At 34.2% G+C, this 22,575-nt stretch overlaps 1 protein-coding gene across 2 annotated transcripts; it reads left to right on the plus strand.

Annotated features, from left to right (window-relative positions):
- Nucleotides 1-10,513: 10,513 nt before the first annotated feature.
- On the plus strand, nt 10,514-22,182 carry LOC110667284 (ethylene-responsive transcription factor WRI1). 2 transcript variants are annotated; one of them, XM_021828084.2, is made up of 7 exons: nt 10,514-11,069; nt 11,159-11,241; nt 11,398-11,406; nt 11,510-11,598; nt 11,685-11,809; nt 12,277-12,353; nt 21,381-22,182. In XM_021828084.2, exons 1-7 carry the CDS (start codon nt 10,831-10,833, stop codon nt 21,899-21,901), a joined length of 1,143 nt encoding a protein of 380 aa, XP_021683776.1. In that variant the 5' UTR covers nt 10,514-10,830; the 3' UTR covers nt 21,902-22,182. The 2 variants fall into 2 exon arrangements, with proteins under 2 accessions (XP_021683776.1, XP_021683783.1); XM_021828091.2 differs by having other exon boundaries at nt 10,516-11,069; nt 21,402-22,182.
- The last annotated feature ends 393 nt before the right edge of the window (nt 22,183-22,575 follow it).

Consider the following 22,575-nt stretch of genomic DNA (forward strand, 5'->3'; position numbering starts at 1 on the left):
GCCAATAGGGTTCAGTTAGCAGTACTGCAAATGGCATTATGACATTCTGTGATTTCATGGCTTTTAGCCATTCTGACCTTGTATTGAGATTTGGCCTTGTGCCTAATGTCATTCTGACTTATTAAATGATACATTTGCACACCGGGAGATACATATGTGATCGATGGTGTGACGGCCTGAGGTACTTGATACTCAGTGCCAGTTTACCCGTTTATCTAGTCCATTCGTTCAGTATAGGTTACTTGGGCAACCAAAAATGAAAGTGGATAAATTTTACGAAATAATGAATATAACAAGTACAAAATAAGTAAGACCACAAATACTCATTGAAAATTTATTTGCAATAAGACATCGATACATTCACTGCATATTTATTTTCTGTTATTTCTTTTTATTTTATTATTGGCACCACTAAGCATTATTGCTTAGCGCGTTGCTTTTGCCACGCGTAGGTTCTGGAGATACTGACCGAGAGCCCAGTAGACCACAGACTGGGTGAGATCTCCTGCAGCTCTACATAGTGTCCGTGTCACCTCACCATCTTCAGTGCATTGGTAGGACACTAGGTTTCATTTTGGTATTTTGTAACTAACTTTTATTTTCTTTTGTGTAATTGAAACTTATGTAATGTATTTTGATGTTCATGTAAATAATGAAAATTGTGTTTGTGAATGGAAAAGTGAATATTTATTTATGACTTTTACATGATTATTACATGAGATGAATGATTGAGAAATGGAAACGTTGTTGAAAAACATATTGAGATTTTGATATTGAAGTTTGAGAATGATTGAATATGATTATTGGAAGTATTTTTCACAGGTTCCGAAGAACTGTTTTCTCCATTTTTAGCCGGTACTCTGCCGGATTTTCTATAAAATTTTCGGAACCTCAAATAAATTATAATTTCAATAAATGACTTAAATGAATTATATTTCATAAATTATATTCAAAACTATGATAAAAATAAATTAAGGAAGAATAAAAATGATTGAGATAAAGTAGAGTGTTTCGGTACACCGTGTGACATATCTTACTCGGATATACTGTAGATGGGTAAGGGGTGTCACACATATCATCATCATTAAGAACACATATTCTGCCCTGGTGTAGCAATAAACCATCATCTCTGATTGAGAATTCTGGTTTCTTGCCCTGTCGGACTTCTTCCGACAACTTCTGATACTTCTGATCATTCTAAGCAGTCATTCTAATCTGATCAATTAACACTGGTTGTACATGCCATATAACTGCTGTCTTCCCCTCATCATTAATCTCTAAGCTGGCATGTAATGATCTCAACTCATGTACCATAGACAAAGGAGTAACCCGTAGACTTGCCATAGTCTTGCGACTTAAGGCATCAGCCACAACATTAGCTTTCCCTGGCTGATAGTCTATCAAATAATCATAGTCTTTTTTCAACTCTAACCATCTCTTCTGTCTCAAATTCAGCTCTTTCTAGGTGCCCAAATACTTCAAACTCTTATGATCTGTGTAGATGTAACACTTTTCCCCATACAAATAGTGTTTCCAGATCTTAAAAGCAAACACTATAGCTGCAAGCTCCAAATCATGTGTCAGATAATTCCTCTCATGCGGTTTTAGCTGGCACGATGCATAGGCAATGACATTTCGATCTTGTATCAATACACAGCCTAACCCATTGTGAGAAGCATCACTATAAACTGTGTATTCTTTACCCGAAGTAGGTAAAGTCAAGACTGGAGCTTCAGTCAAACATTTCTTCAATTCATCAAAACTCTGTTGGCATTTATCCGTCCACTGAAATTTCATATCTTTTCTAAGTAGCTTGGTCAATGGAGATGCCAACATGGAGAATCCCTTTACAAATCTACGGTAGTATCCAGCTAAACCCAGAAAATTATGAATCTCTGTGACATTTCTGGGTGGCCTCCAATTAAGGACAGCTTCAATCTTACTTGGATCTACCTTGATTCCCTCTTCTGATACTACATGCCCCAAGAAAGATATTTCCTTTAGCCAAAATTCACACTTCAACAATTTGGCATATAGCTGTTTCTTCCTCAAAGTTTACAGTATAATCCGCAGATGTCTATCATGTTCTTCTGCATTCCTCGAATAGACCAATATATTATCTATAAATACCACAACAAACCGGTCGAGGTATGGTCTGAAGATAGTGTTCATCAGATCCTTAAAAGCAGTTGGAACATTAGTTAACCCGAATGGCATGACTAGGAACTCATAATGGCTATAGCGGGTTCTGAAGGTAGTTTTAGGGATACTTTGCTCTTGTACTTTCAGCTGATAATAACCTGATCTCAGGTCAATTTTGGAGAACACAGCTGCACCCCTCAACTGATCAAACAAGTCATCAATGCGGGGCAATGGATATCTGTTCTTTATAGTCACCTTATTCAACTGTTGATAATCAATACATAAGCGGAGAGTGCCATCCTTTTTCTTAACAAATAACACTGGTGCTCCCCAAGGTGACACACTAGGGCGGATAAAGCCCTTGTCAAGCAATTCTTGCAACTGCACTTTCAACTCTTTCAATTCTGCAGGTGCCATTCTATATGGCGTTATGGAGATTGGATCCACACCAGGCACAACATCAATTTCAAATTGCACCTCTCTTTCTGGAGGTAATCCTAGCAATTCATCAAGAAACACATCCGGAAAATCACATACAGTAGGGATGTCCCTTAGTGCTAGACTCCCTACTTGGGTGTCTATCACATGTGCCAAGTATGCTTCACACCCCTTTCTGATCATCCTTCTGGCTATTATAGCCGAAATAATGTTTGATGGCAATAAATGCCTATCCCCATGTATTACCACATCACAGTACAAAGGGAGACCAAAAGTGACTATCTTCAGTCTACAGTCAATCATGGCGTGATGCCTGGCTAACCAATCCATGCCCAAGATAAGATCATAAGCTCTAAAGGGCATTTCAATCAAATCTGACAGGAAAACATGTCCTTGGATCACCAAAGGACAGTCTCTATAAATTCTGTTGACCCGGACCTCTTGTCCTAACGGACTAGTTACTAGCACTTCAAAACCCATTTGCACACATGGAACAGCAAGTGAACTGACTATGCTAGCACTAACATATGAATGGGTTGAACCCGGATCAAACAAATACATCTTGCTCAGAGATACAAAATGTACCAGCTACAACATCAGAAGTCTCAGCCTCTTCTCACTGTGTCATTGAATAAACCCTGACTGAAGCACTCCTTTGTGCCGACTGACCAACTGTGCCCTGACTGCCTGAAGCAGTGCCTCTACCTCTGCCAATAGACTGTGAGCCTCTGGGAGTAGGACTCTGAATAGATCCCTCGGCAGTAGTAGGAGTTGGACTATATCTCGGAGACAGAGCACTAGTGCAATCTCTTGCTAAATGACCCTTACCTCTGCAGTTAAAGCAGGCTCTAGTAGCCCAATAACATTCCCCCCATGAATCTTGCCACAAGTCTCACAGGGGCAGGCAGAATGTGAACCCCTGCTCGACTGCTGACCAGACCTGGGGGGTCTCTGTCCAGAGAATCTACCCCTACCAAATCTTCCACCTCGACCCCTGCTGGGTCCACTAAACTTCTTCTTTTTTCCAGAAGTCCCACCAGAACTCTGTTCTACTGACTTATCCCCCTTGTCTTTTTCTGATTTCTCAGTTTTCTCTGATTTTTCTTTCACTGGGGTTGCTTCTGATTCTATTCTTTCCAACTCAAGTGCTTGAGACATGAGCTTTGAAAAGTTGCTGTGTCGGAATCCCACAACTTGCATCCTTATTATGGGCTTCAAACCCGTCTCAAATCTCTTGCACCTTGCCTTGCTGGTAGTAAGGAGACTCCCAGCATAATGACTTAAGCAAGAGAACTCCCTCTCATACTCTGCCACTGATCGGTTCCCTTGTTTTAAACTTAAAAATTCTTGCAATTTCTGATCAACATATGCATCTGGGATGTATTTCTGTCTGAACTCTCTGATGAAGTCATCCTAGGTCAGCACTGGTGGTTCAGCCAAGCTGTGGGGGATGGTCTTCCACCAATCATACGCATCCCCTTACAGTAGCGACACAGAATACTCAAACTTCAGTTTATCTTGGCAGTGCAGCTTCTTAAATACTCTATCCATTCTTTCAAGCCATTGCTCTTCCTCTAAAGGGTCCACTGTACCCTTAAATTCTACAGCCCCATACTTCAGTAATTTGTCATACTATCTGGCTGGAGGCAGTGGTTGTGCCACAGGTGTCTGAGGTGGAGCTTGAGTAGGTATACCCCCAGCCATTTGTTGAAACATTGCCGCCATCTGTTGTGCGAACTGTGTAGGAAATTGCCGCATTTGCGAGGCTGGTGCTACTGATCCACTAACATTCGATAAAGCTGGGGCTTCCCCTTGTGCCTCAGCTTCAACAAATTGCTCGACTGAGCGATCCCCTTCTTCCATTTCAGTCCGAAGTTAGGGTATCTCCTGAACAAGTAACACAAGGAGATTTCCCTCCGTTAGTTCATATTTATGATGTAATGCACTGTATGTAACAAATATGGACATTGAGCAGTTGTACTTAACAAAGAAAAGACACAAATTCTCAAGTTAAAACATACTTCAAAAATTTGCTCTGATACAACTAAAACATGTCACACCTTACCCCTCTGTAAGGCATAACATGATCCCGTAGAATACCTAATGAACTACCGAACTTCACCTACCGATAACTCATTAAGTACCCTACAAGGGATTTTAAAACAATTTTCTTATTTTTGATAAGTGGTGAGCATTTTCTAATAAGTATTTAAAACATTTAGTTAAAATTAAAACTAGTTAATATTTTTTTTGTCCATTTTATTTTTTCGCAAATTTTATAAAAATTTTGACAGAGCTCCCTCTGTATTTTGAGAAAACAGTTCTTCAAATACCTGTAAAAAGCACTTCTAAAAATTTTTTCCCAACAACTACTTCAATTTCACAATCACACTCAATCCATTTCAACAACTCCACAATCATTTCAATTAATTTCTCAAGTTCAAAATTTAATAATCCTTAAAATACTAGCAATACATTTCATTCAAATTAAATAAAATAGTTCCACTCATATTTCATTAGAGACAAAACAATTTATATACACATCATTACAAAATTTACATCAAAGGAAGTTCAAATTAAATTTTTTTATTACAAACTTCATACAAACTTTGTACAAGCTGCTCAAGAACCATTTACATGTCCATACTTTTATATGCAATACATACATTAAAAGAAATATTTACAATTACGGTATAAATTATACCCAATAACTTCAAGCTGAATGATCTTTAATCCTTAGCAGCTCAGTCTGCTGCTTCTCTAGTCTTTGTATCTGCACAGCAATAAAAGCTATCGCTGAATACTAGGACTCAGTGGTGCACAACATACTAAAATAATCTTTATGCAGAATATAAATCACATTTATTCAAAAATTTGACTAAACATGAGCATTAAAAACAAAACATGAATTATGAAATTTTAATGCAAACCAAGTTCATTTTGAAGTATCAAAACACATTTCATAAAACCCACAGTTAGATCATGCCATTCGAAATAAATAGAATCTCAATAGCCAGAGGCTAAAGAGAAATCACATCACAAGGCTAGCTAGCTCAAATATATGAATATCCATTCACATCCTCTTCTACTGGCACACCTCAACACTTCTCTAGAGAAGGAATCAAAATTCGAAACTAATTACCCCCACTAGTCGTGCTAGTGAGGTGTTCAAAAATATGGTCATGACACTGTGGTTTCAAAACTTATCTTAACAATTTGCTAAACATTATCATTTCAAATATACACAGTAACTTTCACAATTTAAATCAAAACATCATAAATAAGGTCACAATACTTTCAACAATTCAAAGCAAAGGTAAAATGCATATTTCATTCACTTAATCAATGAATTTTAAAGCATAATGATGTTGTGCACAAACCTCAAGCGAGTCGCCTCTTGGCCTCGACTCGGTTCCTTGGGTTCTTTCTCGGTATTTTTTTCAATTGAAACACACAATTTTACAGTGTTTCAGTATCTTAACTTAGCATAAATCCAAAAATAAATTTAACTTCACTTTTACCTAGCTCTAACGTGCTAAACTCGACGTTCTTGAAATTTTGTGTTTCGGGGTTACTACTCACTATACTATTTAAGTCAAATTATTGACTTTCTAAGGCTTAATAGGTATGGGAATTCCAACTTTACCCACATACCACATTTTGATCACCAAACTTGTTGGTTTTGGTCATTTTCTCAAAACTTTGGTCTTTTAGGCAAAATTACCAAATTTTCAGTTTTTGTGTCCCTAGTTGTACTGTTTCATTTGTCAGTTACTGTTGGAATTTGGCAAAACTTTCTTCATAGAAAATGTTCCCTATTGTCTTAAGTTTATTCTGCTTTTTGAATCACTCCAATTAGAGTTTTTTAGCTCAAGTTATGACCATTTGAACCATGGCTGCCGGATTGGACACAACCCAGAATTCTGGGTAATTTTCTAGTGCAGGCAGATTTGAGTCACCAACTTGGGGTGGCCAAATGACTTAGTTAATGGCATAATTTGGGTTTTTGTTCTTCATGAAAGTTTTAGATCTCTATCTCATCTAACCACTGATAAAATTTCAGGTCATTTAGACCTTCCTAGCTCAAGTTATAACCTAAACATGATTACTATTCAAGTGTACTGTTCATACTACAGATTTTCAAGTTTGGTCAGTTAGTTCACTAGGTTTTGGTCACTTTTTGGGAATGCTTCCTAAATGAAAATTGTGTCATTTAGTGCCTATTTTCAGTCCCAATTGGTCCCATACCAATTGGACTTGTAAAATTCCATTTTTGGTCCCTCAAAGTTGACTTTTGGTCATGGTGCATACCCAATCCGAATTTGACTTTAATTCCAACACTTCTAACACACTTAATTAGGTCACAAATGACCATTTCTCACTTCACATTAGGTCAAAGACACCATTTATAAGTTTCTCACATTTTTGGTCTCTAAACCCTAATGTCCAAAACCCTAACTTCCATGTTTAGCTTACTTCATGCAACTAAACTATATAAACCTCAAGTACACCTTCAATCAAGCTTGCCTACTTTTTTAATTGTATCAAAATCCATCAATTTCAAGTTACCTCTAAGCTGGCTAAATTTCACTATATTTCTAAATATGTTGTTTTTATTTTATTTTCATCAAAACTAGTTCACTTCAAGTGCAATTTCATGAATATAAGGAGAATTGAGAGGATTCTTGACTAACCTTTAAGAAAGTATTCCCAAAGCTTCAATTTTCTTTTTATTTTCCTTCAAATTTCTTTCTCAATAGGCTTGCCAAGATCCAAGAACAAGTTTTATTTAGGAAAATTGTGGGATTTATGGGGTTGATTCAAGCTTTAAAAGCTTGAAATTAAGTTGCCATAGAGGATTTAGTGAGAAAAGGGAGAGAGATGAGAAGCTACGGGAAAGAGAAAAAAAAAAAAAAGAAGAAGAAGAAGAAGATAAAATTTGGCTTTTCAATTTTGTTTTTATTCTTTAATTTGACTTAGTCAATTAGTTAATTAAATTAAAATTAATTATGAAGTCATAGTTGCATCATCATAATGATGTCATCACCTTTTCAACTTTTCTTTTTCTTTTTTTTTTTCTATTAGTTCTTTAATTTAATTCTTGATTCCGAAATTTTCTTTTCTCTGATTTTATTTGACAGTTAGGTCTAGAGTCATCTCTCGGGGTCAATTGACCAAATTGCCCCTCGCCGGTTCATCCCAGTTTGCAATTAATTCCATATTTCTTCTGGCTCCCTGACCTAATTATTTGACTGGCTTAACAGTTCTTTTTCGTGATTTTCTCTTTTCCACTGTGTTCGTAATGGTCCTAAGGACCGCAGCGTCACATTTCTGATTCAAATTTGAGTTTAAAGCGCTTCGCAATGCTTCTCGATACGGTTACCCATCGTTGTGACTCTCGGCTCATTTAACTTCTTATGTTCTGTTTTTCTTATTTATACTTAACTAATTAGACGTTACTAATTATTTGTGTTTATGGTTTATCTAGTTGTCTTAAGTATGGTTCTAATCTCCTTAATTGCCTGGACCGACACCAGTCACCAGAATAGTGAAATATATCAGGCTATGCAAATGGGGGTGTTACAATAAAAGCTATAAACAGGAATAAATTATTTGCATATTATACCTAAATAATGATATGAACTGCATGCATCAAGGCCATTTGGTGGATGTATTGTAATGCCTTGAAAAATTATAAAGGTTAATAAATTATAAAAATGATTATTTTAATGTTATTTTATTTCATTTAAATATATTTTATGAAATTACTTTAAAGTTTATTAGAAATATAAAGTCATTTTATTCGATTAGATTTATGATCCAAAATCTCAGTTGATTTGGAATACCCTTTGCTAATTTGAGTGGGAGAAATATTCCTCAATAGGATGAAGGAATATTTTCTATATGGAGTAGAACTTTTATTTTAGTATTATTCCTCAATTGAGTGGGATTCCTAATCAGATTAAGATTGAGGGAATTAACACTACAGATAGGAGAATGGTGGAAAGGTTATTTGGCTTCACCCATAGGGAGTGGTTTTGCCCATGGAGAGAGGTTTTGTCGATGGAGAGTGGCTTCGCCCATTGAACAGAATAGCTTTCAGCTCATATAGTGAGGTTATCGCCCATTTTAAAGAGGGGCTTTGCCAATTCTTGAGGATTTGGCTTTGCCCATTAATGAGGAGCTCTTGCCCATTACAGTCTTATGAAGGGAAAAAGGTTTGGCCTAAGGTGAAGAAAGGGCATAACTCTAGAGGAAGGGATTACAGTCCCTTGTAGTTGAAGACACCATTTTGTGGTGTAGCAATCTTAGTAGTAAATATATTCAGTTATATTTGGAGGAGATTGAGAGAACTAACTAATATATTTACTATTTGTAGTTATATAGTGAGGGCTCTCTTAGGTGTAATTCGGTTGATGAGTAGTATAGCTTGAGCTTGTAATTGATAATTTATATTTATTGATGATGGTGGAAGATGGCATGTCCATGGATGTAGTCCTATATTGAGAAGATGAATTACGTAAATATTAATATTTTGTGTATTTACTTTATTTCTTTGTAGTTTACACACTTTCGCTGTGTACAACAAATTAGTATCAGAGCATGGGGATGATCTTGGTGACGTTAGCTAAAGGTGGAGTTGTTGTTACATGTAGAAGTCACACATGTAACATGGAAGATGTAAGCTCAAGGTAGTGGAAAGTTGAAATTGAGATGGAGCTCTTGAGGCAAAATCAAGAAAATTGATAACGCGAAAAATTTTTTAAAGAAAGAAGCAAGTAACACTTAAGATAAAGATTGAAAAATGGAGATTTGAAGGGTTCAAGCTCAAGTATGAAGAATTGATGATTTGATGACACCGAAGAATTTGAGGTATGCAATGGTAGATGGATTTTATGTTAAGGTGGAGATTATTAGATATATGACCCAAAATTCTAGTTGATTTGGAATAACTTTTCCTAATTTAAGTGGAGAAATATTCCTCAATAGAATGTAAGAATATTTTCTATATAGAGCAGAACTTTTATTTTAGTGTTATTCTTAAATTGAGTAGGAATCTTAATCAGATTAGGATTAAGAGAATTAATACTATAAATAGGAGAATAGTTGGAAGATTATTTAGCTTTACCCATGGAGAGTGGCTTTGCCCATAGAGAGTGGCTTCGCCCATTGAAGAGAGTGTTTTTTAGCTCATGGAGTGAGGTTGTCGCCCATTACAGAAAGGAATTTGCCAATTGTTGATAATTTGGCTTTGCTCATTGATGAAGAGCTCTTGCCCTTTACAGTCTTATAAAGGGAAAGGTGGTTTGGCCTAAGGTAGTGAAAAGGCATAATCGAAGAGAAAAGGGATTATAGTCCATTGTAGTTAAAGACACATTTTGTGTTGTAGCAGTTGTAATAGTAAATATATTGTATTATGTGTAAGGAAGGGTTCTCTTGAATGTAATTGGATTAATGGATAGTATAGTTTTTAACTTATAATGATGATTTACTATTATTGATAGTAGAAAATGGTATGTCCATGGATGTAACCCTATTTTGAGAGAGTGAATCACATAAATATTGATGTTTTATATCTTTACTTTATTTCTTTGTAATTTACACACTTTTGTGGTGCACAACATATCCTTTTAAAAAGAATATAATAATGCTATAATTTAAAACACCGAACTGAGTGTCAAATCAAATCAAAATTAAAATCAAAATTAAAATCAAAATTGAACCAAAATAAAAAATACTTAAAACTAATCTGAAATAAAAATAAAATTTAAATTATAGTAGTATTTTAAAAAAATAAAAAATCGAACCAAAATTAGAATCGCACAACCCTAATATTAGTAATGTATAAACCTTTTTGTCCTTGTTTTCATTTTAAAAATTTTAATTATGCACATATGGGTCTAAAAACCGCATTCCCAGCATGGCTGAACCGTAAGCCAAGTGTTGGCCATTAAATCAACTCTTGGTCAATTAACCCATGGTTAAACAATCTCTCTCTCTCTCTTAACTTTTATTTTCTGCTTCTTTCCATGTCTCATGTCTGATTCTGTCTTCTTGTTTTGGTAAACCACTTCTGGTTACCAAAATACTCACCTCTTCTTTCGGCAAAGTCACAAAATATAAACCAGCAGAGAGACCTAACCATATCCATCTTCTAAACTCTTGCATTAAGTTCCTTTCTTTTTCCTATCCTGGTGTCTTTCCCTCTCTCATTGCAGGAGCTAAAAAGAAGTGGGCAAAACAGATTAAATGAAGAGGTCCCCTGATTTATCACGCTTTTCTTCTTCTTCATCTTCTTCTTATTCCTCCTCTGCTTCATCTTGTTGCTTGGGCTCCGATACTCCTCTCCATCATCATCTATTAAGATCACAAAAACCCAAGTCAAAACGTGCTCGAAGAATTCAAAAGAATCAAGACAAATGCCAGATTAATGCTACTGCCACCAGCAGCAGCAGAAGAAGAAGCTCTATTTACAGAGGAGTCACCAGGTTCAATAATACAAAATATAATGTGGGTTTTTTTTATTTGCGCATTTTATATATATGATTTTGAAAAAATTATCCTTCTTTGAGATCAGGCATAGATGGACAGGGAGGTTTGAGGCTCATCTATGGGATAAAAGTTCATGGAACAACATCCAAAACAAGAAGGGAAGACAAGGTCAATTTTTTTAATTAAATTATATTTAAAATATATAAAACCATAAAGGAGATCTGTAAATCTCCTTCTTTGCAATATGTTGTGTTCTGACTGTGTGTTTATTCTTTGATAATCCTTGTAATTGTAACGTTCATGTACACTCTCGTCGCTGCTTAGTTTATTTGGGTAAGTACTTGTGATCTCAATCCAATATTTTAATAATCCCTTCATTTTATTATTTCCTGACAAAGAAATTAATTGTTATTTTTTTTTAATTTGGAAAATGCAGGGGCGTATGATAATGAGGAAGCGGCTGCTCATACCTATGATCTTGCTGCCCTGAAGTATTGGGGACCAGATACAACATTGAATTTTCCGGTGCTAAATTTGTGGGGTATTTTTTTTCCCAAAATTTGAAGAATTGAAACATTTTTATATTTAAAGAAATTAATTAATGGGTGCAGATAAAATCATACTCTAAGGAGCTTGAAGAGATGCAAAAGATGAGCAAAGAAGAGTACTTGGCATATCTCCGACGGCGAAGTAGTGGTTTTTCTAGAGGAGTGTCTAAGTATCGTGGCGTGGCTAGGTAATTTCCCACTGCCCATTAATTTTTTTTTTCTTCATTTTTTTTTATTATTTTCTTCTGTCCTTTGATTGAGCAAATTATATTCAAATAATTAAATGTTTGAAGTTAATAGTTTAATACATGAAATGAGCTTTTCTTGACTCTCTCCGCATTCGTTTGCAAAAAATATTATTCATTAAATAATTTTAATTATTTAGTTATAATATTAAATATATATATATATATATATATATATATATATATATTAATAAAATTATTAAAATTTAAAAATGAAAAATATTTTTTCTTTTAAAAAAATTATTTGTTTATTAAAAACAATATTTTTTAAAATAATTTAATTTTTTCTTTCATAAAGAAAATTTTTTTAATTTATTTTTTTAATGTTTTAAACATTAATAAATATAAAAAAATTTCCATAAAACAAATGAAACTTTAATATAATTACAAATTACTTGAAATGTTAACAGGCATCACCAGAATGGGCGGTGGGAAGCAAGAATTGGACGAGTTTTTGGCAATAAGTATCTTTACCTAGGAACTTATAGTACGTTTCTCTTTCAATCTCTTTATTCTAATAATATTTTATATTTATTTATTGTAGTTTTTAAAAAGGTTGAACATATTATTTTATCCCTAAACTTTATTAAAAATTCTCGTGATATTTTAAATTTTTAAATATTTAACTACATTTATGAACTCCTCAAAAGTGAAATTAAGTAAATCTATAATCCTAATTAGCAATGAGCGTGAATAAAAGCGTGAATAAAAGCGTGAAGAAGAGAGTGAGAGTTAAAAAAAATTGCTAACATAAAAAATAAAATAAAAAATAAAAATAAATTAAATTTATTAAATTAAATGATAAGAATATCCAAAGTGGGGGCTTGCGGTCCTCCAGTTCCATGGCACCTACTTGAATCTCTCCCCATTCCTCGCTCTTTTTCTTTCCCCAAGCTAACACTCTCTTTTCGTCACTGCTTTTGCCCCTCTAATTCCATCTAGCAACCGGTTACTGGCAGCTCATCTTGAGGTTACTGTAGGTAGACTTGACAAAACATTACCTAAACATGTGCTTTTGGTAAACACTGCCTTATCAATCTCCATTTTCAAAGGCATAGTCCGGTCGGTCCTCCACATTGTCGACATCCATTTATCATCCTTCTCACTATCTTTAACCATTCTTCTCTTGTAATTGAAGCATAACTAATTCTTTAGAGTTTTCTCTTCTTCGCTCGCCATTGCTCTGAGTTTCCTTTGTTATCAAATAATGTGGTTGAGAAGGGTAAAGGCTTGCCAGATAATCAAAGACATGCAGTTCATAGTAGCATAGGTGGTGGGTCACCGATTGATAGATGAGTAACAGAGAAGATAAGCAGCGGAGATTGAGAGAAAAATAGCACTAAGGGTGTAAACTCAGCAATTTTAAAATTTTAATTCCTATTATTTCATGCAACATACAAATGATATATACTATTGTAAAAAACATATTTTGTTTACAACAATTGTAACTCAATTGCTAAAAGGCATATTTGCCATTATTAAACAAAAGCCTTAAATAACAAGATAAAAAAAAAAATAAGGATTTTGACCCGCATAGGCGCAAAATCAAATTCAACACCAAATCTAGAAAAGCAAATATCGCCAAGAGTCGATCCTTTAGTCCGTCCATACGAACAAGATGATCAAAGCACTAATCTTGAACCAAAACTCCCTTGTACTTTCGTTCTTGTCTTGGCCAAAACTTGCACAAAGATGGAGTTTAGGATTTTTTGGGTTTTAACCTTATGGAAGTAGAGAGAAATAATTTCTCTGTGTTTAATTCAAGAGTGACAATTTCAAATGTCTCTTGAATTAATTACGAGGAAGAAGATGGGAGAGTTTGGTTTAAAAGAAAATGGAAGATGAAAAAAATTAATTCTCTAATCCAATCTCTAATAATTAGAGATTTTAATTCCTTAAAGTCAATTAGTGGTTGATCACTAATCATTACTAACTTTACAAATGTCTACATCTAATTTACCAATTAGATATGTTTTTTAATTTTCATTTGGCCACTTGTCTTGTTAATATTAGTTAGGGAATTAAAGCACCATATTCCTAAATTAATTTTCTCTTGTGACTTCTCAAGTCCTTTTAACTAAATTAAAATCTCTTACCTTATAGATTAATTAAACAAGTTTATATTTAAACACTTAAAATATTAAATTTAATACTTCCATTGATGAATTTAATTTCAACTCATACTAGAAACTTTGTAATGTAATTACAAACTAAAAACATTAATTTAATTAATTAATTAATCAAATTAATAATTCTTTTATTATGTTATTCTTATTGTGTATAACTTTCTAAGTTCATTACTAATTGGCAATGAGAATAATATGAACTCTTTAATATTATTGAAATTATTCTATACTTAGAATAAAATTCCTTTATCATGCTTAGTTCTCATAAATCATGATTCACGCCTAGCATAGTATATCATGACTACCCAACTAGTGATGAATTAATTTATACTTAACTCATGAACCTTGTTCATACATACCATGCACTAAAATCTCTCCATTACATAATTTCAATTCTGGCTAGGGCCATGATTTATGTCAAATCTTAATTGCTTAGAATCATATGTGTTCATTTTAATTTCAATTCTTGATTAACAAGACTCTTTAATCAAAAACACTTTTCTGAATAAGTTTATCTGTCCTGGTTAGGAATTTTATTTATCAAGAATAATTTAGATAGACATAGAACTTTATCTCTATTTACTTAGGCCAACAGATTCCATTTTAACTAAACACTTATCTCCATATATGACTAGTCAGAGCCAACACATGTCCATATACTCATACCTAGTACAAGTATGTAAACGGTATCAAACTCAAACCACCTACATATAAGATAACTGTGTTATCTCAGGTCAAGGGATTATATACACTATTATAATCTAGATGATAATGTATTGGCAAAAGTAAACTCTATGTACATATCATCTTAATGTTAGTAGTTCAGTCTACTTATCATATAAGTGTCCATTATGTTTGTTATATAGCATGAGACTCACCATTCTATCTTATTAATATCTCATACTAATTCATGAAAACAAATAGATGTGACAGTCTATATAGATAAATCATACCCACTGAAGTATGCTTGACTATGAACCATAATTTATAACACTTATATTAGATTGTTCTGTCACTCATATTCTTAACATCTTAAGAATGGAGCATCTTACAAATAGTTAAAGGATATTTTCAATTAAATTTAAACAACTTAAATTAAAAAAAAAAAGATATATATTATTAAAAAGGAATTAATATTTACAAGATACAAATTATAAGTTATATTCTAGGGCATACTATTAACAGAGACATTGTAGACCAACAGAGTTAGTGAGTTGCAATTTGGGATTGGAACCAAACTGTAATGATTTAAGATGAGTTTATTCAAAAAAATTTAAATAATATGATTTATGAAAAAATAATTAAAAAGATAAAATTTTCCCTGCATAGTGCTATGTAATTATTGGGTAATTAATTTATTTCAGCTTCATTTGACCCATCAACGTGTCTGTAGTTCACACTTCCTAGTATTGGAATGGTATTGGAATCACAAGGTTATTTTAATTTCATTTTTAAAGAATTTAAGTATGTAATAGAATGTTTTTTAAAGTTTAAAACATTACGAGGCTTTTTTTTAAATAAAATTTTGGAGATGAAATAATGTATTAGGTTTTTTAAAAATCGTATAATATATAATTTTAAAAGGGAAGAACCCAAAAAGTAAAAATGAAGCGTGGGGAGTGAAAATGTAAGATATGCAATAAATAAAAAGTTTTTGGAAATAAGAATAGAAATGTGTAGTGTAGTGTAGTGTACAGATGGATACTTGCATGAAGGACAGGAGCTGGAATTGCGCCAACTCCACGAGATGTACACAAAGCTAACCTTTAGTCCTTGATCAGATCTCACAACTTGATTTGGCTTCACGTTCCTTGTTTTCTTTGATTGGCGTACGATGTGATACCCCCATTTTCTACTTGCAACTGAGTAGGCACGTGACTCATCCTAAAGAAAAGGCCTCGATCTTCTTAACAAGAAGAAAAAGATTACACATTTTCTACTTGCTACTGACTAGGCATGTGGCCCAAGCTCTAAATTTAACATTAATGATAATAATAATAATAATAATTGTTAGAAGAAAGAATACAAGTAATGAAGAAAAGGATTGTGTATTTGTCTGTGCCTCATTTACAGAGATATTACATCTATTTATACATGAAAATATGAACTAATTTGGACAAGAATAATAATTGCTATAATTATGCTACACAAATCTCCTATAATCATACTAATTGCTGTAATTATGCTAACACCCCCCTCAAACTCAAGGTGGTAGCACAGGTGCCAACTTGAGTTTGCTTAAGAGATCCTGAAAGCGAGCGGGAGGATGAGTTTTGGTGAATATATCAGCGGTTTGGCTGACAGAGGAGACAGGAATCAAACATATGGTGCCATGAGCAACATGATGACGTACAAAATGACAATCAATTTCGATGTGTTTGGTACGCTCATGAAATACATCATTATGAGAAATCTGTATGGCACTTCTATTATCGCAATGAAGCATTGTGGCAGAAGAATGAGTGACACCCAAATCAGTTAATAACCACCGTAACCAAAGTAATTCAGATGTAGCATCAGCAAGAGCACGATATTCAGATTCTGTGCTAGAACGTGCAACAACAGTTTGCTTTTTGCTACGCCAAGAGATAAGAGAATTACCCAATAAGAAACAATAACCAGTTGTAGAGCGATGATCTGTCAGATCACCAGCCCAATCAGCATCAGAGTAGCCAGATAATACTAGGGAGGAGGTAGAGGAAAAGTGCAAACCATGAAAAAGAGTGCCTTTGATATAACGAAGGATTCGAAGTACTGCAGAGAAATGAGTTGAGCGAGGAGTAGACATAAACTGGCTGACCAGATGAACAGCATATGAAATATCAGGTCGAGTAACTGTGAGATAAACAAGACTCCTAACAAGCTGTTGATATAAAGTAGGATCATCAAGAGGAGTGCCATCAAGAGGTGTAAGTTTGCAATTGAGCTCCAATGGGGTTGATACTATTTTGCTATCAGTGATGCCTGCTCGAGAAAGTAAGTCGGATGCATACTTGGCTTGAGATAGATAATAGCCATCAGAATTTTGAGAAACTTCAAGACCCAAAAAATAGCTGAGAGAACCCAGGTCTTTCATTTCAAAATGTTGATTGAGATAATGTTGTAACTCTAGAATACCAGATGAATCATCTCCTGTTATTATCATATCATCAACATAAAGCAACAGAAGAACAATACCACCGCTATCAAATGAGTGAATAATGCAGAATCATGTGGACTAGAGAGAAAACCAAGTTGAGCAAGAGTGGAACTAAATTTGGCAAACCAGGCCCTGGGAGCTTATTTTAATCCATATAAGGCTCGTCGAAGTTTGCAAACCTTATGAGGAGAATGATAACCAGGTGGAGGATGCATATAAACCTCTTCTGTTAAATCACCATGAAGAAAAGCATTTTTGACATCCATCTGGAAAAGTTTCCATTTACGAACCGCAAAGAATAGCTAAGAGACTGCGAATAGATGTTAATCGGGCCACTGGAGCAAAAGTCTCTTCATAGTCGATACCATACTCTTGAGTGTACCCTTTGGCTACTAAGCGAGCTTTGTAGCGTTCAATAGTTCCATCAGAACGGGTCTTGATTTTGTAAATCCATTTGCAACCAATAGGGGCCTTGTTTGGTGGAAGATCAACTACATCCCAAGTATGAGTTTTCTCTAAAGCCTGAAGTTCGCTACCATAGCTTGTCGCCAAAGAGGGTCGATTGCCTCACGATAAGAACGAGGCTCATGAAGGGTTGCAATAGTAGAGTAACAGTGAAAATCAGAAAGATAATGAGGAGTTTCTCTTACACGGGTGGAACGACGAAGAGTAGTGCTAGGAGGAGATGCAGGCGCAGGTACTGGATCAACAACTGGTGCCGATTTAACATGGGCAGGTGTAGTTGGGCTAATATTGAGCACATCACAATCACTTGGATCAGGACTTGGAAACAGCTCTTTGGAGGAGTCAGTGAAAAATAGAGAGTCAGTATTGACAGAGTGATGAAATTTGGAAAGAGAAGAGAACATAGTATTTTCCCAAAAGGTAACATGACGAGAGATGTGTAACTTATTTGAAACTGGATCCCAACAACGATACCCTTTGTGTTCAATGCCATAACCAAGAAAACAATATAGATGAGCACGGGTTTCTAATTTGGTATGTTCATGATGTTGTAAATGAACAAAAGAAACACATCCAAAAGGTTTAAGGATGAAATAGTCAGGAGGTTGTCCAAACAACTTTTCAAAAGGAGATAAATTATGAAGAACCAAGGTAGGAAGACGATTAATAATATAAACAGCATGAAAAGCTTCTCCCCAAAATTTTTCTGGACATGAGGCAGAAGGAAGAAGAGTACGTACAGAATCAAGAATATGGCGATGCTTGCGTTCGGCTCGCCCATTCTGTTGAGAGGTGTGAGGACAAGAACGTTGAACAACGGTGCCTTGTTGACTAAGAAACTGAAGTAAAGAAGAATCCCGATATTCCATTGCATTGTCTGTTCGGAGAATTTTAATGTCACAAGAGAACTGAGTTTTAATCATTTTTGCAAATGTGATGTAAATTTGTGATAACTCAGATCGATGTTTCAAAAAAATATATCCAAGTAAACCGAGAATAATCATCAATAAATATTATAAAATAACGAAAACCATTTATTGAAGAAATAGGAGAAGGACCCCAAATGTCAGAATGAATTAAACCAAAAGGAGTGTCTGAAGTAGTATTATTATGAGAAAAAGATAATGCAGGTTGACAATTTAAACAATTAAATGACTCAAACTTAGTAGATCCTAATAATCCACGAGAAATTAAAGGTTGAATTTTACTGGTAGAAGCATGACCAAGACGAAGATGCCATTGGTGAATGGAGGAATTAGGTATTGTAGCTGCAGACACAAATCTCTGAGGAAGATGTAAAGATGTAAGCTCAAATAATCGACCCACTCTGCGACCCTCCCCAAGAATCTGTCCCGTTTGTGGATCCTGTACCTGGACACCATGGTGAGAAAAAATAACATTTAGTCCTTTTTCACACAACTGACCAACAGAAATAAGATTGAGTGCCAAATTAGGGATATAATAGGTGTCAGGGAGATGAAGATTTGAGGTAGACACATGACCAGTATGTGTGATGTTCATTTTAGTACCATTTGCAGTATGGATTGGTGGTAAGGAAGATACAGGTTTTGCAGAAGACAAGAATTTAAGATTAGTGGTCATATGATTACAACATGCAGAGTCAAAAAGCCAATAAGAATTACCCGGAGTGGCAGACATGGCAGCAGGAGCATTAGAAGAGATAACCTGTTTGAATAGCGCCTCAAGATCACTCATGGTGATGACAGTAGAGCCCTCAATAGCAGCAACAACAGTGACAGAGGAAGATCCAGGCTTTGAGACATTCTTGAATTTAGACTGCCCTCCTTTTGGTCTTGGAGGACGTGTGGGACAATGTTCAAGAATATGACCGTAACCATGACAATATTTGCATTTTATAGTAGGACAATATGCAAAAGCATGACTAATTTGATTACAATTCTTACAGAGTTGATTGCCAGATTTCTGATGTGAGGATCGAGTAGTTGCAAGAGCAGCTTCAAATTGAGGAGTTTTATCCAAACTGAGACGAGTCTCTTAAAAAATAATCTCTTGAATAGCATTTTCCAATGATGGGAGTGGATTTCGATGTAGTAGGGACGCTCGAACGGCCTCATATTCTGATCGAAGAGCCATTAGAACTTGAATGAGATGAAGATGATCTTCACTGATTTTGGCCTGAGATATTTGATTCCAAATAGGTTGGACCTGGGCAAGAAAATCATTCACAGATTGACCTGCTTCTTGTTTCAGATTATGAAGAGTAGTCCACAACTGATAATAGTGGGCAAGTCCAATGGTCTGATATCGATTAGCCAAAAATCCCAGATTTCTTTTGCAGAGTCATAACTAGCAAACTGGATGTGGATGGATGAGACAGAGGTATTGCGAAACCAGGTGATGATCTGATGATTTTTACTATCCCAATCCTCAAGACGGTTAGCAAATTTTGCATCAGTTTCATCGTTCTCTCTTGTCGGCGCAGTGATATCTCCGATAACAATACGCCAAAGCTTACGACCTATCAAAAAACTTTTCATTCCTTGAACCCAAAGATTATAGTTGAAACCAATCAGAACTGTTGCAATAGGTCTTGAAATATCAGATTTCTCCATTGATAACAAGATGAGGAGAAAAAAAAAAAAAGGTATAATAATAGGTATGAACGAATGAACCATAACAGGTTGTAGAGAGAGGAGAGAGACCCCAAAAACTAGAAATAAAAGTTTTATGGCTCTGATACCATGTTAGAAGAAAGAATACAAGTAATGAAGAAAAGAATTGTGTATTTGTCTGTGTCTCATTTACAGAGATATTACATCTATTTATACATGAAAATATGAAGTAATTTGGACAAGAATAATAATTGCTATAATTATGCTACACAAATCTCCTATAATCATGCTAATTGCTGTAATTATGCTAATAATAATAATAATAATAATAATTATTATTATTATTATTATTATTTAATAATTGAGTGGAATAATTTTTTGTATTATGTTAATTAAATAAGCGTTTAAATTTTGATTTTTTTTCTTATAAAAATTTTAAATTTTAGAAAAATCGACAACACTAGCTAGGATTACCAAACTATTAAACATTTTCTGTTTACATTAATTAATATGCATAATTTGGCGAAGAAAAAGAAGAATTTATACATGTAATGTAAGAGTCACATGTTTAGAACGTTTGGAACATGTACAACGTATGAAAAGGTTATATTTATTTATGTTTACAATATTCACAACATTGTTTTCAACATTTACAACATCTGCAAGTACAAAATTCAGAATGTTTATGCACGTAGCCACATATTGGACACAAATTAATTAATTATTCAATGTGCTTCGAAGAAAAAAATAATTAGTCAATAATTCATGTCCAATAAATTTTTTTAATGACTTTAATAATTATTAAATTAAATATTTATGTTGAGATGTATATCAATTAAAACGTAATAAGTGTATAAATTTAAATATAAATATTTAATTTAATAATTATTATTATTTTTTTTATATAAGCTCCAAAGTAGAATAATCATTCTCAAATAAAGTATATGGTTCGTAGGTATCAAATAATTTCTCATTTTCTCACAGTAATACAAGATCTCACATTCGGACACCACTTCCCAAACATGATGACAGATTTGGTTGGTTGAGCTGTATATATTTTATTTTATAAGCTAAGAGATTTTAATGCCAATACAATATCAAATTGAAGAGCTCATCATAAGTGACATACAGTAGTCACGTGAACTTCGATTCAATACTAAATTTTAATATTGTTTTATTTATTTATTTAGTTATTTATTTTGTTGGTAAAGACACACAAGAGGAGGCTGCGGCAGCATATGATATGGCAGCAATAGAGTATAGAGGAGCAAATGCTGTGACAAATTTTGATACCAGCAATTACATAGACCGCTTGAAGATGAAAGATGTCCCTTTAAGTCACATCCTTCCGACGGACCCACTTTCCAACCACTCCATTGAGTCGGAAGAAGCCGCTGAACCAGATGTTGAACAATCGCCATCGCCATCGTCTCCACTGCCACCTCAAGAAGAACAACAGGCCACCTCGCCAAAACTTCATTGCGAGCTTCCATCATGCATGGACACTTCAACAATGATCGTTATGGAACCGATCGAAGAGCATGAGCTTAATTGGAGCTTTTGCTTAGATTCAGGATTGACTCCTCTGCCAGTGCCTGACCTTCCACTTGAAAATGCCTGCGAGTTAACAAATTTGTTTGATGACACAGGCTTCGAAGACAACATTGACTTGATATTTGATGGTTGTTGTTTTGGAAATGATGGGAACTGATGTGGAGTCTAAGGGAGCATGGAAGAGGAAAATGGAAAAGAGAGGGTTTCTCGTACATCAAGTTCTCCATCTTGTTCAACAACCACCTCGAGACTGGTTTCTATTTGAAGGGTCTTTGGTCCTTGAACAGTTGAACGGTCGAGGTTATTTTATTTTGAGTTTATTGGTGCGGTCTGGGTATAAGGTGAAAAGAAAGATTACTTTGAAAAATGTTACTTCAATGATTTGGTTTTAGTTTGGTTTGATTTTTTTTTAATAAAAAAGATACAAAACTTGCAAAATTTTTTTATTGTATATTTAATTAATTTTTAAATTTTACTAATTTAACTAATGATTCTATGATCAAACCCCGTGAACCATTCATGGAATCGCTGAGATTTATTTATTTATGAGAAATAGAACCCATACATATTTTGCAATTATAAAATCCACTGAGATTTATTTATTTACTTATTTAATTTTTTTAAAAAAGTATAATGAGAACTTTTGCTTGAATCAAATATTTTTTAATTGCCTAATGGACTGTTTATTTGTAAAAAATAAATTTTATTTTTTTTAAATTGATATATTCACTTATGAAAATTATAATATTTTTTAAAAAATTAAGAAAAAAAAAAAGAAAAATAACGTGTTCATATGTGCATACTTTTTAAAATTTTTAAAATAACTATAAG

Source organism: Hevea brasiliensis, chromosome 8 (genome assembly GCF_030052815.1).
Source record: "Hevea brasiliensis isolate MT/VB/25A 57/8 chromosome 8, ASM3005281v1, whole genome shotgun sequence".
In the NCBI taxonomy this organism is placed as follows: Eukaryota; Viridiplantae; Streptophyta; class Magnoliopsida; order Malpighiales; family Euphorbiaceae; genus Hevea; species Hevea brasiliensis.